The following is an 18,411-nucleotide window of genomic DNA, read 5'->3' on the forward strand; positions in this document are numbered from 1 at the left end:
GCGCTACACTGTGGATAGCGTTGCCCGTTTTATCTCTCATTTATAGGATGGAAATGATGCCTGGACGAAAATGCTGGTACAGAGAGAGGCTCGCATGCAGCACACCATTTTTGAACGAAAGGAGTGTCGTCAATCTCGAAACACTGATTTTGTAAAACAGTGACAGACTGGAAAGGCTGTCATCAAATGACCGGATAGTGTCTAAATGTTAATATGAAACGCCAAAATGTTCGGACTCTATCGCTCATTGTTGTGACGTTTACCTATCTACTTCTTGGTGCGGCAATCTTTGATCATTTCGAATCGGACAACGAGGTTGAAGAACATCAACGGCTCACAGAGTCCGCGAACAAATTACGTCACAAGTACAATATGTCTCAGGACGATTTCGACCAAATAACACAGTTAGCCATCCAGATGAAACCTTACAAGGCTGGAACTCAATGGAAGTTTGCAGGAGCATTTTATTTTGCTACGACTGTGATAACTACAATAGGTGAGTCGGAAAACGTTTGCAATATTCTGCTACCCGTGTCCATGAATCTATGAATGTTCGCTGTTTTATTTCCAGCTTAAGAGCTGGAAACCGGATCATCGTCTTATCCCGTCATTCGGACTAAATATTTCAACAATATTTCAACAAACGAACAATTGAGATGAAAACCCTGAAGATTAGCATTTCGCTTTTCTAGAAGGTAACCTGGATTTTTTCAGCGCCAGTAGGGACTGGTCATCTAATAAACAACGACATGTTTGTTTCGAATTAGGTATCAACGTTTAGTGCTAACTTTGGACAAGCCTGTCGTGAGTTTGTCTGATTTCTCTCACCTGGTACAGCATGCAGCCCGGCAATAAAAATATATGAGCACTATCTAACACTTCCTCAACAATCCCCAAGCCTCTCCATTACAGCCGAGCTCTCCGATCGGGAAAACTAGTCAGAGTTAAGATAGAAAATAGAGCAGTTGCGTCCCGGATAATCTATCATCGTTAGTTTTTTAGTGACGCGATTTTTGAACAGTGCACAAAGGCACGGCATTTAGTTTTTCCAACTGTTTCACTTAAAACAACGGGTGTGGATGCCAGCCTTCACTAATCCGCGAAGCTAAATCTGTCCAAATTTGCGTAGCAAATCAAGCGGCAACAGAACAAGGATCGAGTTGTTCCAATCTGTTGGTAGAATCAACCAAGTAAACAGAAAGTTCACTTCCCTCAGGGTGAACCAACAATGCGAGAAACGACTGTGTTTTGCAAAGCAAAGTCGGAACTGGAAAGTTGAGCATCGACCTAACCCACGGTGACACCATTTTATCTTTGATTATCATTTAAATAGATAAAACAAGTAAGAGGAGGGTGGAAATAAGCTTTGTTTGTTTGAGATTATCACAGTTGTTTTGCTTGGTACATGTACAGCCGGTTGTACTAGTGTATCACAGTTGGGGAGTCATACTGACTTTGAGAACAAGAGTTCCTCCACACACGTTATAAGTTCTATTGCATACGCAAAAAGGGCTATTGTTTGAAACTGGTGTATAAAACTCAATGTGTAAAAGGCCTGTAAAGGCCTTATAGAAAAGTGTACAGTAGTCCTGAAGGAATACTATTCATATGGTTGCTGATAGCTGTTCAATATGTCATGACCGACGTCTTAAAGTTCATTAGGGGGGTTAACTCTGGTGGCCAACTTTAAGTTCTATTTGAACAAAATACTCAAAACCTTCTCATTTCTGCGCGAATCTTGTTTACCCTATTTCCACTGGGAAGGAATCCTTTTAAGATGGAGGAACATACAAACAGTGAGGCTCTATACCTCTGTCAGCAACTTTCGTTTCATCCGTCACGCGAATATCGGTGCGGTACTTGACTTTTCTCCTTAGTTATTGTACATTAAGTTCACAGGGGCTTAACTAAATGATCGGATACTCCATAAACAAAATCATGCTTTTTGTAATGTACTACTCATAAGGTTGCTGATAATTCGTTGACAGCCCACGACCGGTTTCGCCCTTCTTGGGGCTCGTCAGGGAGGCGCAGTCCCCGAGTTTCCGTCAACCTTATGTTCTACTTGAACCCAAATTGGACTGTTTTGAATAAATACACTCATTTGCAAATTAATTTTGGTTTTTCGAAAGACTCACCTAGAACCCAGCTAAATTTCACTCTTGTGATGTTTTCAGGCAATTGAGTAGTGCACTACAAATATATACGTATAGCAATATCTCGAATATCGTAGCGACTGAAGCATGAGGTGGCCTTGTTCAGCACATTCGGTTGCCTGGAAACATCACAAACGAGAGATTCAGCTGGGTTCCAAGTGTCGAAAAACCAAATCAGTTTGCAAATATATTCGCTAAAAACAAGCTTTCTCAAAAGTGCGTAATCCCCTTACGCACGTTTCCGCATTAATTAACCACACGTTCCTCCCACATTTCACTTGCTACTTTGTATGCAACCAGATTAACTCATCTTTGTTTCCAAGACTGCCATTCATGTGCTACTTCCAGACAAAACCCATAGGAAGCTTAATTTTCTTGTTCTTTTGAGTTGACGTCTTACACCTCATGAGGTGCTTAAACAACTTCGATTTCACTAACTTCCCATAAGAGAAATTTCAACGCGTCATTGTTCGCTAGTAACTCCTAAGAAGCTAAGCAGCCACGCAAAAAGGGAAACTCATTCAATCACTGCTGGATTTCTACTGGGTTTCATCTCAGATGCGAGAATGACACTGACGAGTTGAGCACTGTGTATTACTGTGTGATAACTCAGTGACTGAATGACAGATATCCTTAGAAGGGTTATCGAAACCACAGATCCCCGGGCCGTTGTTATGCTATTCAACGGCCAAACTCCACCTGAGATGACGCTCCTGGATAGCGCAGTAACACGAATTATTTTTCGGGCTTGTCAGAACCCGCAACTGAGGTTTTACTTAAGTGAAACAAGGATAATTTTGGCGGAAGGATGCAAGTTTTTTGTCATAATCCAATACCTCATTTGGATTATGATACAGCTGGCCAACGTGAAATTTAGTGACAATGAAAACATGGCGAAAGTCATAAATGGTATACAAATCGTTATTCAGTTTTATTACACTTCCAGGGTAGTGACAATAACTTTCGAGAAAAAATGACGCTTCTCCTCTCGAGTCCTCACAAATTCACTCCAGGGTGATTAGATATTTTTTCATAACAAACCTAATTTTGCAAGCTTTTTAAGTTTTTATGCAGTTTTTCAGAGAGTGACGGACGCATTGGATCATAAACACCAATAGAAGGCTATTCTTTCTAGTTGCGGAAATGAATTTTTTCGTGTTGACTTCACTTTAAAGAAGGCATCTCCGTAACGGTGGCTTGATGAAGTCACAGTGCCTTGATATCAATTCACTGAATACCTGAGCCTCGAAGTGGGAAGATCAAAAGGCATGTTTTTCGAGCAGGATTCATGTCTAACACAAAAGACTGTGTACATCGTAAATCCGTTATTGCTAGACTCATACAAAGGTACGTCTAGTCAGGCCTCCTCTCGGGCCTATTCGGTATCACTAACATACAAAATGCTTACCCATAAATGTTCAATCAGTCTGTTGTAAAACTGTTCATGGATCTCGGGTGCTCAGTAGCTGAACCAGCAGCTCGATGTGCGGGATGTCAGTGGTTCGAGTTCATCCGTAGGATGATCTCATCGTCTGTGACATGTACATCTGGAACTCTCAGCTCAAATCTGAAAACTGTAAATGTGAGGCGCCAAGAGTGGAAGTGGTGTAGCCCTGTCCACGTCCAAGATAAGGTAATTTGATAAACAGGATAACTATACACCTAAACACGGTGTGCTGTTTATTAAAATTCAAAGTTTGCATCCAGTTTTCGTTTGAGCATGGTTACTTATTGCCGCATGCTATTGCCTTCGATACATAGCTCCCTTCACATCCCCCCACCCTGACGGCCCACGGACAGTGGTGGATTTATGCACCGATCTATCATCTCCTGCCTGCAATGTGCAGCTACCTACCCCTCCCTCCCCAAAAAACGTCGGTGGACGAAACTGCAGCTACAACTACTGTACGACGAGTACGCGGTTATCGCAGCTGACAATGATCATGATGATCATCTATAACCGAGATCTCTCTCCCAATTAGGTTCAGCCGTTCTCGTATGCCCAAACTTCCAAAAAAGAGAGTCTGAGTAGATGGATAGGTTTACAACTGAGCTTGTTTTCTACCCAAAAGTATACCCTCCACCGTCGATAACTGTGTGGTACAGTTCCTGTTGAATAATCAACAGGTTGGGTCCAAACTTTCGCCAGTCTTTACGAGATTCACGTGTTAAGTAGTCCACTAACACTAGAAAATCACTTCCAATGTTCGAGGGCTTTTCACAGCACTCATTGATTTGAATTTGCTGGGTTAATTTCAGCTCAGGACATTGTAATTTACCTCATGTATGCTAAACAGGAAAACTTCTGAATATCTGCAAAGATGTCATAGAAGGGGCTCAAGGACTCAAGGACAGAAATGATACTGGAGTTGCTTCCCATCTTCTGGCAAGCAACTACCGAAAGGACATACATTAATACTCTGCCTAATTGTTCACGCAGTAATATTGACCGTATTTTATGGTTTCCAAAAATGCATTGTAACCACATCCGCGACGATTCCTTTCTGATTCGAGGAACAAGCGTCAAGTTTGAGTGAAAAGAGAAATGCATAACTCTATGGTGTAGTTTCGTGCTGCACGATACGTAGGTAAGACCCGTGGAAGACTCGTTTCTTAGTATTATCATCAGTAGAACCATGTGCTCTCATACAAACAAGAGCTCTTTCCAGTTGACTACTTCTCATGATAGCTTTGAACGATGATTGCGGGTCAACCTTTTGCGTTGTCTCAATTACATGTCAAATGACTGTGAATGTTACCTTAAAATTATGTTCAGTCTGTACGACAGCGAGTTATTTGACACTTCCGGAACTTGGTAAGGTAGACATCATTTTAAACGCATGCTAAATTCACTGCCAGTTTTAACCCGTGTCTCATCACAGTAAGAGTCCTTCTCGAAGATTTCAGTTCGCTGTCACCCGATATATAGTGTTTCGAGATAGATGGCTTTCTTTGGAACCGTTTATTGGTCGCTTGAGCCGTCTAGCTTTCAGACACGCGCGATCAGTTAGTCCAAGCAAGCAGTTTTCTGTGGTACGTTCTAAGACAGCTGAGTACAAAAAATAGATCAGGGAGTGTTTGCACTCAGTAGAGAAAGATCGGCGTGTTCCTCCGATCTAAACAGCAAGCCATCCCCTGGGACTGGGAACTTTATTTGTCCATCCTGTTTACACCCAAATGCAAAGCGATACTCTGGTGAAAATTCACAAGTTTAAGTTCTTAATTCACCCACAGAAGAATCGAGTCCAAAAATCGGTTACATAAGAGCAGTTTCTTAATCCCATCTGTTATCACAGTTCGAGTTTGGTCGAAAACATATCAGGGGATACTTTATAGCAATCCTATTGATTTGCTTGAAACTTCTGCCCTCGTTATACATTTCGTGTATATGAAGCAAATATCCTCAACAGCCGGGAAGGGTACGGAAATAAAATATGAATGAAATGGTAAAACCTCACACAGAGAATCGACAGGTTCAGTGACAATGACATTTGTAGAGCATCAGAGTGTCAGTTATGGAACACCAAACTACAATTCTGAAAAATACTGACTGGCAATATCAGATGAGTCATTCGTTGAGGAATTCTTGCATATAAGTTGTGAATCCTAATTAAACCACATCTTGGCAAGGTGGAAGCCAATAAGCTAAAAAAAATAGTTGAATTAAGTCTGGGTATTCGCTATTCGGCATCCGTTCGTCTACTTATTCTGGTACCTGTTTGCACCTGCGTTTGAGCAGTCCAGCAAGCCTCTCCTGTAATCACCCCTCCTCCTGTTTCGACAGAACCATTCTGTTGAAGCCCAAACTCAAAGTTTGTTCAATATTCTTTTAGATTAACATATGTAGAGAGATGTTAACTTCGTTCCTGTGATCACGTGACGAGCGCAAGCCTGATTTAATCGAATTATCACGATGGAACAGATGGACAGATTCGCGTTGTAGGCATGAAATTTCGAAATAAATGGGATTAGTTGTACCAGTCAGAGTTAACAATCCATCTTTGCAAGAATACAGCGAGCTACAAGCTGTTGTGAGCAGAAATTCTCGATGGCTAAAAACTCAACGGGGTTAACCATCATTTGGTTTAGTATCAACTATCACGTGACAAGTTTGATGGACACAGTATGGTATGGTTGGCGAAATTCCGGCATTATGAGGATGCAAGGTGAACGATGGTGGCTCTCTTTGAGAGAACAGTTTAGACGATTTATCGAATCGATCAATCATATCATAAAGGCCAGTGCAAAAAAAGGAAGAAGGGGCTTCCACCAATATATAAATGATAAACTGGGCAAATTCGGCACCCATGATACTCAGTTATCGTGCAGGTGACAACGTGCCCACGACGAAAAAATATTCCAGCATCGTAAGGTTATACTTCTTTCATGCTGGTTGGTTCTGGGACTAAACAATTCAATGAAAAATGTCAGAGTTTTGAGTCCCCAACCTGGATAAAAGCGAAACAGTTAGTGTAGGCTTGGGAGACTTTTAGGCGCTGGAATTGTACACAGAGAAGGTGCAAGGTCAATAAACTATGTGCAGCTAAATGTGCGCAATATATGTTGGTAGTAAATGTCAACCGGGCACAATGTCAGCTGAATCAAATCGATTGGAACTGGAGTTGAATACCTCACGCATTTTGTGTAGACCAATCACAATAACCGCGTCAGAACACGGAAACGATGGCTGTATACTGAATTCGGGGTTGAAACAGATAAAACCCATTGTATTGATGGGATTTAGTTTCCCAAAGCCCTAATTGTCCTTAGAAAACAGTCACTAAGAGAAATCATGGTCCACTTGTTTACTGACAGCGAGGGGTCACACATCCTCATAGCCATCGTGGATAACACGACATCAGTGTTCAACACAAGCATGATTTATTTGAAAGCCTTATTGTGAAGGGAAGAATAAAAGTGGATGGGGGGGGGGACTAGCTTACTACAATCATTCCGGAAGCCTACACTTCCGGACACTCATTCAAGCAATATGGATAGAAACTGACAAGGGAGAAATTGATATCAATTTGCAGCGTCTCCAAATTGGGTCACGCGGTCACCATCCTGAAAGGCGAGTAGCACCGACAGCACCCAACCGTTTCGGAATCTTTTCCATACCCGTCTGCCAGGTCAAGGGTTGGCCATCAGTCTATTCCCACCATTCTGAATTGGGCACGGATAACAGTACGCTCTTCGGCAAACGATGATTTGGCATGCGCAATGGATGGCCCAACCATCGCGGCTTCTGGCACTGAATACATTCTTCAATGGAATTACTCGTTGCACAACCGAACACTCGTTATTTAATTGCCTCGTTGCGAATTGTCCTAAGCCAATCCACACGGGCTATGGTCCCTAGAGAGCGATTGTCGAACGCCTGAATACGTCTGAGTTCCACTGCTAGAGCACACCAAGTCTCACAACCATACGATAAAACAACCCGCACTGTCGTCTGCTACACACGTGCCTCGATATTCCGAGATAACACCACTTTGACGCCTCAGGTGTCTCAAATTAGCAAACGCAACCCCATCCTCGCATGTTTGTGCACTGACCTCTCATCTATCACACTACAATCAGAACAAATACAACTGCCAAAATACGTAAACCGCTCCACAACTTCGAGTGCTCCCCCCTGGGCTGTAAATGGCGTGTTCAGTAACTGCATGTCCACGAGCACGACCTTACACTTTGTGAGTGCAAATTACATACCAACGGACTGGATGTCCTTGGTTCAACATCAATCCCAGGTCGTTTGGCACTGCAGAACCGACGCCGAAAATCATTCGATAAGTGTATATGAGGAGAGAATTGTACGCCTGATCTTCTTTTGACAAGATCGGAATTTTTACAATCAACGCAGTATAGTTTTGGAAGAACCCCAACGGTACAACTCTCAAGACGATTTATTTGTTAACTCCAGGTTGATACCTTCTTAGCTGTCTGTTTCTTGAATAACTGTGAAACACCTCATCTAAATCCGCAGCGCTGCCGGCATAAGATTGACCCTGTTGGAAAATTCCACCCAATGGGATGAATGTTTCTATTTTTTGTTTGAAGCCAAACTTGAAAAATCTGGTAATGAAATCCACAATATTTTCTGATTTCGATTACAGCCGTCGTGCAGTAGATTTGCGTCGACCGTGTGTTGAACTATTGGTAACTCGGATGCGTTCAACGGTTGCTGATCTGGTGGTCATTGATTTATTCACCAAGCTTAGCAGTCGCCTTGCAAACACTTTGTTACCAGTATGCTGTTGAGTAAAATGAGAATGTCTCCTCATTCGGTGATACAACGTTTGTGAGATAACTCTCAAGCTTGGCGAACAGATAGACAGCTACCTGACCAAAGCTTGTTTAGTTGCTTACCTATAAATGCAGAAATGCCGCGGATCTGCCACCTCGGTATGCACATATCACAAGAAGTCGACGTAACTTCACTGAATTTTGTATGAAATGATCTACATTTCCACGTGCAAATGATCAAAAGGCTCAAAAGTTTCAAAAGACTTATGAAAGCTTCGGTTTCATACCACTGTAGGTCACAATATGAGACCGTAGACGAGACTCGAATGAGGCAAGTTCAAAATCGTTTCAACTTCGAGAAATCAGTGCCCCAAATATTCCCCATCCAGATGACAAAGATATTGCAACGCCTTTGCAAACTAATTTGGTTTTTCGAGAGACTCACCTGGAACCCAGCTAAATCTCTCGTTTGCGATGTTCTCAGGCAACTGAATGTGCTGCATCAGGCCGCCTCATGTTTCAGTCGCTACGATATTTGAAATATCGCGATACATGTAATGTACTACTCATAAGGTTGCTGAAAATCCGTCGACGGATTTTAAGCATTCACACACACTCAAACATGTTCCACAACAAACTGGTGATATTATCCCGATCAATAAAATCATCATCATCATCATCACCATGGAGAGCACAAAATCAGTGACTGATGTATCGCTTACACAATGGGTTTATGCCTATGTGTGCAATTCATGGTTGTATGTCAAGGTGCCCACATTCAGACAGGCGAGTCCTCAACTAGACACACAGGCTAAAAATATTCTGAAAAGCACAGGTGCTTCTTTTAATACGTCTGATTTTAATTCGGTTGTAGCCACCTACCTTCAGCATGGGCTTCTCCCTAGGAGAAGAATAATTTTATCCTCGTAGTGAGGGGTTCCCTGAATTCTTGCCCGATTCGGATGGTCGTTCGTGGAGGAGACAAATTAGCGCGAGTTTGGTACTTTACAGTTTCGCCTAGACTATTCATTTCGGTGGACTAACGAGCCGGCAAACTTTGATTTTCTAATTTCTGGTCGTTTTTTTTGGTTGATTGCCGAAAGCTAAGCATCGATCCAACGTAACGTCGGTCATACAAACCGGTAGCCGTTATTTTACAGTTTTTTTCAACTGATTGGAAGCAACAGTGTGCGGAGTGAATGTATTTCGGTGCATATCGTTTCGAGTTTCGGAAGTTGGTCTAGAAGCTTCTGGTTCTCCTAGACAGGTTGATACACTCCTAAGTACTGGGCAAGGAATGATTAAATCAACTTATACCCGTTAGAGGTTTCCCTTGCAAAAATATTTGGCTAATTTGTGAGTTTCAGCTCAGAGCAAAATAGGTTCCATCATCAAACTGATTTCATGCATGCTGGGGTGGCAAGCTTAGTTACCAGGCCTTCTCTGGGCTGTCATCCGATCTCACGAAAAGCAAATAATCAAATAAAACATGAAGGGAAGAACGGTCCTTTACCCGGCAACAAATTTACGCAGATGTTAGATTACCGTTGACACCAACCATCGACTTCGGGGCAGCAAAATTTGGAACAGCAAACCACTACACAAGAATTTGCTAGTTACAGGACTTTGTCCAGCCAAGGGCCCCTGTATTGACTAAGATTACTTCTAGAATAACTCAAAAAATGTCATACTATTTGCCACAATAGTAAAGCTGTCTCTTTGACATTTCGTTTGACCTTTCCAAGGTTGCAGTACTAAAGTGGGGAATTTGAATATGTGCGGTGAATTACTGCTTTCAATATAGTGTTGGTTGTTTTGGATTTTACGAATGTTACGCAGTAAATGGCATTTTATCCTCTCGAGTGTACTCGTTTGATCCCGACCGGAACCGGTTTACCGCTGAATGAGTGAACCAAAGAAAACAGTGGGCTAGGAAGGCTGTACATGCCTTTGGATATGAAACCATAAAAGCCTTACTCAGTAATATACAGTGAGAGGAAAACTCCCTTCGACCATTTTTACTATGAGGAAAAAAAACATCACAGTAGAGCACACTCGAACAAATGTGCGGTGGTTTGCCCGTGCAATTTTTTTCATACCAGACTTTTGTCATCTGCGCAGACGATCATTCCGCTCAAATGAACAGTAGTAAATGACAACTGTGTAATGAACCGTGAATGTAAATGACATTTGTAAATACTCACGTTTTTACAGCGGTTTACCAATCCAGTGCTAATCTACAGGGATTTTAACTCAAAAATGAACTTCACTCCTGCTCCGCTTTATCAGAAAAACGCATCCAGACATTAGACTACTCGGTACCTTGTCAGTCGGATGTCACTTCCAAGCGAACAACTGAAGTTTCCAACTTGCTATGGTTCGATGATATCAGTCCTTTCATACAAGTCGCTTTAGTGGGTAAGCAAGTGCCATCAAATGAAGGGTGGACTAACACACAAAGGTCCGCTTTTAGGTGTAATTTTGTGATAACGACAACAAAATTCTTGAAGTAGTACGAATCGTACACCCAAAAATTTAGTTTAGCTTACAAATTATGGTAGCTGTTCTGAAATAGTTGATAGCGGGAACAAAGTAGAACAACCAGAGCCTTACTGATCAATACCCTACCTTACAAGAGTTCACAGACTTTGTGCGCGTTCCAAACCAGTCCAACTTTGAATGAAAGAACAACCCCGAGACGACAATGGGCTACTTGAATCACTGTTTGCTGAATGGTTTTCATTCAAACAAGCCCAAAGGAGGTTTGCTTACCAAATTCAAAATGGACTAGATACCTTTTGGCAAGTGCGGGTTCAGTGATGCCAAAGTGCAAATAATGCAAGGCTATATAAGCGCCATGGCTGAACTACACTACTTCACTGCGGTTGAGTATTACTCAGTTATCGATTATAAGGCCAGGCCGTTCAGCAAATGTGCAGCGTACTTAGAGAAAACCGGGAAAATACTGCAGGTTGAGTCCGGCGGTAACAAACGCCCTAAATCAGGAGAAACGACCTACCTCACAATTAAGTACAAGTGTTTTCTGATGTGTATTTACAAAGCCCACGATTCTGCTAGAGCAAAACGGGATTTCTCGACTGAACGAAGAGCAGACGGTGGATTTGTTTTCGCGGTCAGCTTACTCAAGAATCGTACTTCAATGCACCTCCGCACATGTCGGTCTGCAAGGCGAACTTTTTCTCCCATAAAGCAGTCGCGTTACTTCTAAATTCAATAGTCAGAGAGCCACACAAGCGCGCCAGCATGCATCGTTAATCATACGAGCGTATAGCTCCGTGTGTCTAGCAATCGTAAGCCGTTAGATTACAGAGCGGAAAACAATTCGCATTTTAACAACATTTGAAAAATTTGAACTTGACTACTTGGAATTTGAGAACGGTCAAAACCATCACAGTTATTTTTTAAAAGTGGCAACTGCCTATTGTATCCCAGTAAAATGGTTTGTCTGCATGACCGACGTTACTTTTCACTGTTCGCTCTTTTTAGGTGGCGTTTTCGTACATGTTATGTTTGGTGAGGTGTGACAATTGTCACTCAGACGTCTAGACATCGCAGGTGATTCACGATAACCTACGCAGTTTTTATAGACCTAATTGTTTTCACACAGTCAAGCAATCAGATGACTTCACAAAACAGCACATACGTTCCCGCAACTTGCCATACGAATTTAGTGAGGTTTCTGTGACTAGTCTGCTTAAATGGATGAATCGAATTTTAAATCGATCGTCACAACCAGGACAGTTACCGAGTCGTCGTTCGATGAGTCGGACACACCAATCACATCTCTGAAGTGAGAACACGTTCGCCTGTTCACACGTGATAACTCAGATGCGTCCAACGTGCGTTGGTGGAGTAGTGGTTACACGCTCGCATCGCATGTCAGATATCCGGAGTTCAAATCCCGGCACAACCATTGGATATGTACTGCTGATGAGCTCTAATAAGAGCGAATCTCGGGTCCAGTGTGGACTCACCGGAATAATTACTCCAAAACAGGAACACCGTTCAGACGAGAGTGGTGTGACTATGAACAAAAATACCTATTCCGCAAAACCCCGGAATTTTAAATCACTTTTTTTTGCGAAATATCAGTTTTCAAATTCAGCAGACAGATGTACAGCTAGGATAAGAGCGAAGACCATGGACATTTCACACTCTAACCCAGCTCCGTCCACTCAGTCTGACTACCCATTAATTTTGTAGAGAGTAAGATGATAAAACAAGTGTGTTCCTAATGTTTTTTTTTCAGAATTGGGGATTGTAAAGGACTGAATCCACTATTACCAAGTCAGAAAATCCGACGATCGGTCATCGTTGAATCGCATGAGCCAATTTTACTTACACACAGAGATTCTGTTCCATCATTAACTGAAATCGCATTCAGTGGCGTACAAATAATCTGAGTCTGGCCAGCTCCGTTAAAAAACCTTGGCGACAGAGTTTCGTAGAATAGCCATCCTACCAATTCCTCTGTCATATTACTGGCTGAAAGGATGATGTAATCCGGGTGAGGTGACCACTCACAATATCCTAACCTTGATTAAACGTGTAAAACCATTTGTTCACGTTGCCCAAAGAACGTGATGAGGTTAAGTTATCATCTGTAACCCAGAGTCCACTTGTTGTTTGGTTGTTTCGAATCAAAGCGCTACTCAACAAGTAAAAATCGGTGTATACTATGTGCTGGGGAACTTTTATGCACTGAAAGTTCACCGATTTGTAAGAGCGACTGTTCTGAAAGTTCATTCCGGAGGATGTTGCTTGAAAAGAGGAATTTCGCTTGACGTAGCATTTATTACAAGTCTTCTAAAAACTCCGGTTAAAGGGCATCATAAACTAGCGACTGATCTTAGACTCCCGTTAGAGCCAATGTAGGTTTTCGTGAATTTGTTCAATATGGATCAAAGTAGAACATGAGGTTGACGGAAGGAAAACTCGGTGACGGCGCTCAACTGATAAGTTCGTAAAAGATGGGCGAAACAAGTCGTGGACTACTGAAGAGTTCCGAACAAAAATTGTGGGCCAAGAATATATAATACAATATCGTGCCAAATGAAAAAATAAGTCTGTCTTTGTGCAGCCTAGACATTTGAAGAAAAACATGGATGCGAGATTCATCGGGCCTTCATGTTAAAAGCAGATGAGAGTATTTGGTAAATCGTCATCTTGCTCGTTCTTAAATCCGTCCATTCTCTGGCGCCCATTCATTTCAAATGCAATGGAATTCGCGCTTGTCATAGATGTCTTTGTTAGCGTGTTCCAAGCCAGGTATCCAACATGCTGTTGCGTTTATCAACCATCAGCTCTGACTGACCGCGAATCAAAATTCTACTTCAAACATCAGTGTAACATTCCTTATCTAAGCAGATTTATTAACAGTTTTTGTGCTCGACTGAACCTTTGGACTGGACAGTCACGCTATTTTCGCTAAAGAATAAAATAGTAGGCAATGACGTCGAAATTTTCAAAAGTCTGCGTAAACACGAGGATTGGTAGGACTGCATCGTACCTATTGGCCGTGCCAACTTTGAATTGATTTGTCCCACTCCGAAACGTACAAACGCACAAATGTATTTGTGTGAATCATCTCTTCTCTTTTGTGAATCATCTATAATTTTAATTTTTCCTTTCTCGTCAAGCTTTCTCAACTCGTTGAAATCTCTTGAAGAGAGGATTTCTGAATCTCATGCAAAATCCTTGGTCTTTCAGAACACAGTGAGACACAACACACATATTTGAGAATTGGCGGAATAACTGGATGGCATAAACTTCAAAAGGCAGTTCTTTCAGGTAGTCACATCGAAATAAAAATTTTCAAGCTGATCTTCCATGGAACAGACATCCAAAACACGGTACGCTTCCGACGACTGAATTCATTTGTGTACCGATTTGGATTTCGAACAAAAAACCTCACCTGAAACCCAGCTGAATCGCTCGTTCATGATCTCCATCCGCGGACGCAATTTGTGCTGACATTTCAGTAAAGCAGCTGGCACTCATTATCTGATAATATAGCCGATGGTATCCGATTGGGCGTAGGACATTCAGGTAAGTAGCGCAACCAATGAGCCGCAAACCGCGGAGGTGATCAAGCAGCAACGGCCACACCAACCGTCATTGTATCTGATTGTTGTTCAACTCTGATCCGACGTCATTCACTTAAATGTGGAACATCCATCCGTTGACTGCAGCATTACCAAAGAGCATGCAATCATTGGTTTTGATAGACGTGAAAAAAACCGCAGGTGAAAGCACCACGAACAGGAATTCCGGAGCCGCGGTGTAGAACCAATAATCAAAAAGCAGTTGCGATTGCGAATCTCTGATAGGCTGTTTCAACGGTTATGCGTGGGTTCTGTCCCCAAGCCTCCATTTCTTATAAACCACAAAATAAATGTAAACAGGAAATAGTTCACTACTGTCTGTTAACATATGGGCGGCGTGCTCGACAACGTATCTCATTCACACATCGCAGTTTCATCTGTTAAATTTGATTTTTGGCTGTTAGATTTTAGTAAAACAGGAGAATTTTAATTGCTATATTCGTAGCCAGTGTGTCATCGTAGAAATCATGCAGTATAGTCCATCTGTTTTTCCTGACCACATACCACGCGCTGTTTGCGAAATTTAGATGATAATGAGATTCAAAATTTTCGCAGAGCAATCCAAAACCCACGTTGCATTCACCGTGACTTTTTTAAGGAAACTGAAACTTTTGAGCGTTTTTCTACAGTATTTTCAGTTTCTGGTCAAATTTTTGAAATAGGCTTTGTCAGGAAGTTTACCACTTATTTACTACAGTTTGTCTTAAAGATGAAAATACAACAGCCAAACACTTTGGCGTAGCTTTCAAATAAATTCTGACTCACTTCACCAGGATTTTCTCGACCTGTTCAGCAAAAGTGTACGATAGACATCAAAAATAGAATTATTCACCAAAAATATTTCCCCTTCCGTTTCGACCATCATACTGAAAGCTGATAAGATCAAATTGCTATTTGACTACCAAACTAAGGGTTAACTGACCATGTGAGAAATGACAGGGCATTTTTTCGTATGTAACACACTACTCACAAGGTTGCTGAACGGTTTCGACGCCGTCTAGACAATATATTGTTATTAGCGAATACACATTCATTTGCAAACTAATTTGGTTCTTTCGAGAGACTAACCTGGAACCCAGCGGAAGCTCTCGTTTATGATGTTCTCAAGCAACCGAATGTGCTGCACCAGGCCGCCTCATGTTTCAGTCGCTACGATATTTCAAATATCGCGATACATGTACATCTTCCCAATGTACTACTCATAAGGCTGCTGAAAATCCATCGACAGCCCACGACCGGTTTCGCCCATGTTGGGGCTCATCAGGTAGGCGCAGTCCCCGGGTTTCCGTTCTACTTGAAACCAAATTGCACTGTTTTCGAGGAATGCACTCATCTGCAAATCAACTTGGTTTTCATGAGAGACTCAATGAATAATAAATAGATAAATAATAGATAAGAAGATGAGTTCTTATTGCCGTTTCGGGCGCAATTAGGATGATATGGTGGTACATTTTGGTATTTAGAGGCGTACTTGATGCTGTCAATTGTGTTGTCTTCCATTTCCGATCTTTAGACAGATCGTTTGTGTGTGTGTGTGTGTGTATTTTATTCGCCAACACGGATTTGAAAGACACTGACCAGTGTTATACGGGGATGTACTCCATTTCGCACTCATTTCTAATCATTTCAGACACCAATTTGTCAGTTCCAAGGTTGACCGATCGAATTGGACAAATCACCAGCTCCGCCTAGACTAAGGAGTTTTTCAACGATTTTACAAGGTTCTTCTTTGAACATATGACGCAACTTAGTCATGAATGGCGTTGGCCTCTTCACATATTAGACGAATCGATTTAAGTAGACGTTAAACAAACATTCTGTTCTGCTGACAAGAAAAAATGCCACGAAAGTGTTGTTAGAAAAACAAGTCATATAAAATATTTGGCAGTCATTCACAAAAGGATGTTCGCCAAGCAGTCTCCAAAGGAATATATCCAAAGTTTAAGCAAAGGTCAGGTATGAACTTTATAAACTGGGAAGACCACGAGTAGCAGACAAGCTTCGACGCAACTATTGCGTGTACTGTAAAAACTATACTCGTCCCTCACTAGTGAGAAGCGCTGGTCAATATGATTTGATTACTTTGATTGATTTAGTCACTTAGACCGTAACATTCATCAGCCGACTCGAGCTTGGTTTGGACACGGAGGCTAATCCTCTCGAACAGATTTAATTGAGGGTTACACGGGATAGGCGTATGAATGCCATGCTGGAGTGGAGAGTAGGCCGTCCTGATATTCTGGATCCCATAGCTCGGAATTAGGGGAGCTGTACTCCAGGAAGTTGGTGTCATCCAATCGAGTCCCAACAACTGATCGAAGAAACCATGCTTATTTGAGCAGTTTTCTCGCGGCGCTCAAAAAAGAGGCATTTTTGAAAATCCCTCTTCCTCTGAGGAGACATGAAAACAGTTACCGTCTAACCGGCAACAGTTCTGCGGACTCTCTATCTCCTAGGACAGCCATTGGCGACAGAAAACCTAGTGGTTACGCCTTGAGTGCAAAGGTGAAGAGTACTGCACATCGAACATCCAGAGATGATACGAGTGGAAGCAACAGTAATTATGTTCAACTGTTGGTCAAATACTGGCAGATAAACTGTACTCCTTCTCACATCGAACCAATAATTGAACGTCCCCTCTGGTCAAAGCAGAATGACTTTTTCAACGAAAGGTATACGTGATAGTGATTTACACGTCTCCCAAGTAACTTCAGTGTGTTTTACAATGGGGTTAAATTTCATCATAGGACGAAGTTTCTTATTTGCACAGTTTGGATTTCTTCATTGCATAGTCACTGACAAATGAGGTTAGTTTCACAGCTTGGACGAAGCACAATCACACACCTGTATGTAAATTGAGGTCAAACGGCCAAGTGAAGGATGTAGTTGATACATTCGAAACAGGCTGTCTCAAAGCTGAAGGGTACGAGAGCCAGTATAAACATGGTGGAGAGTTTTCTTCACACCAGTCCAAACAATTCAATGTCTAATCATTAGTCACCAGCAAACTTTTTCCGGATAACATTAGAATCAACGGAAATATACTGGTGGAGGCCGATGTTACTAGTCCCAGTCCGGCTATCGCAGTCGCATTTCCACACCGGGCAAGGACCGGAATTAACGTTTGTTACCAGCTAGGTGTCTAGGCCTGTAGGTAAGGTGATTTACCAGGTGCAAACACAAAACGGGACACACTTATGACATGCCAGTCACATCCAACAATCGTACTTGGGAACTCTCATGTGCCCCCCTCACGTGCTACTAGGCGCATTTGCACTGCCTGAACAACAAAACACACTCGCTGAATGTAGATCCACGCCGGCCGGTACAGGCACAACACAACGGCGGTCATCGTGATGCACAAATCCACCGCTTCCATGCCGACCATGTCCGAAATCAAAAACATGAAAATAGATCCAACGCGGAACAAATAAAGCATTCATACGCACATATGAACGTTGAGCGCTGTTGCCCGACGCGATTGCGCACACGCCACGTGGGCTCGATGACTATCTGACGCTGTGACTGATCCAGCGACTGAATTACTCACTGTACACTTAGTTCCGTTTCCCATTGACGGATGCCTGTTCACCACGCCTGAATCCGTGCCGAGCAGTGATGCATGCGTTCACCTGTTTCAGTTTAGTTCACTGGCGAACACAAATAAAACCTTTCTTTGTTCATCTCTCTTCTGGATTCAGGAAACAAAGTTGCTACAGGTGGCTTCTGTTCAGAAAAGGCCCCTTGTCTTGTTCGTTAAGCTGAGCAACTTGAAGGCAAACGTTTCATCACCAATCGAGGTGACGTCATCAATGCGTTATTGGGGGGGGGCGTAGTAGTGCGTAGCGGTGGGTTGGTGGTTGTGCGTTGGGTAGTGTTGTGCG

The 18,411-nt window shown here is 42.3% G+C and overlaps 2 protein-coding genes across 2 annotated transcripts in view; one reads left to right on the plus strand and one right to left on the minus strand.

The window, feature by feature from the left end:
• Nucleotides 1-18,411, minus strand: part of T265_05542 (hypothetical protein) — a gene marked incomplete at both ends in the record, with an annotated part of 86,190 nt that overhangs the window by 5,506 nt on the left and 62,273 nt on the right. The window lies entirely within an intron of this gene.
• Nucleotides 214-18,411, plus strand: part of T265_05541 (hypothetical protein) — a gene marked incomplete at both ends in the record, with an annotated part of 27,582 nt that continues 9,384 nt past the window's right edge. Inside the window, one exon of the mRNA XM_009170575.1 lies at nt 214-496. Coding sequence (XP_009168839.1) covers nt 214-496 — 283 coding nt within the window. The remainder of the gene's footprint in view (nt 497-18,411) is intronic.

This window comes from Opisthorchis viverrini, assembly GCF_000715545.1.
Source record: "Opisthorchis viverrini unplaced genomic scaffold opera_v5_102, whole genome shotgun sequence".
NCBI classification, from domain to species: Eukaryota; Metazoa; Platyhelminthes; class Trematoda; order Opisthorchiida; family Opisthorchiidae; genus Opisthorchis; species Opisthorchis viverrini.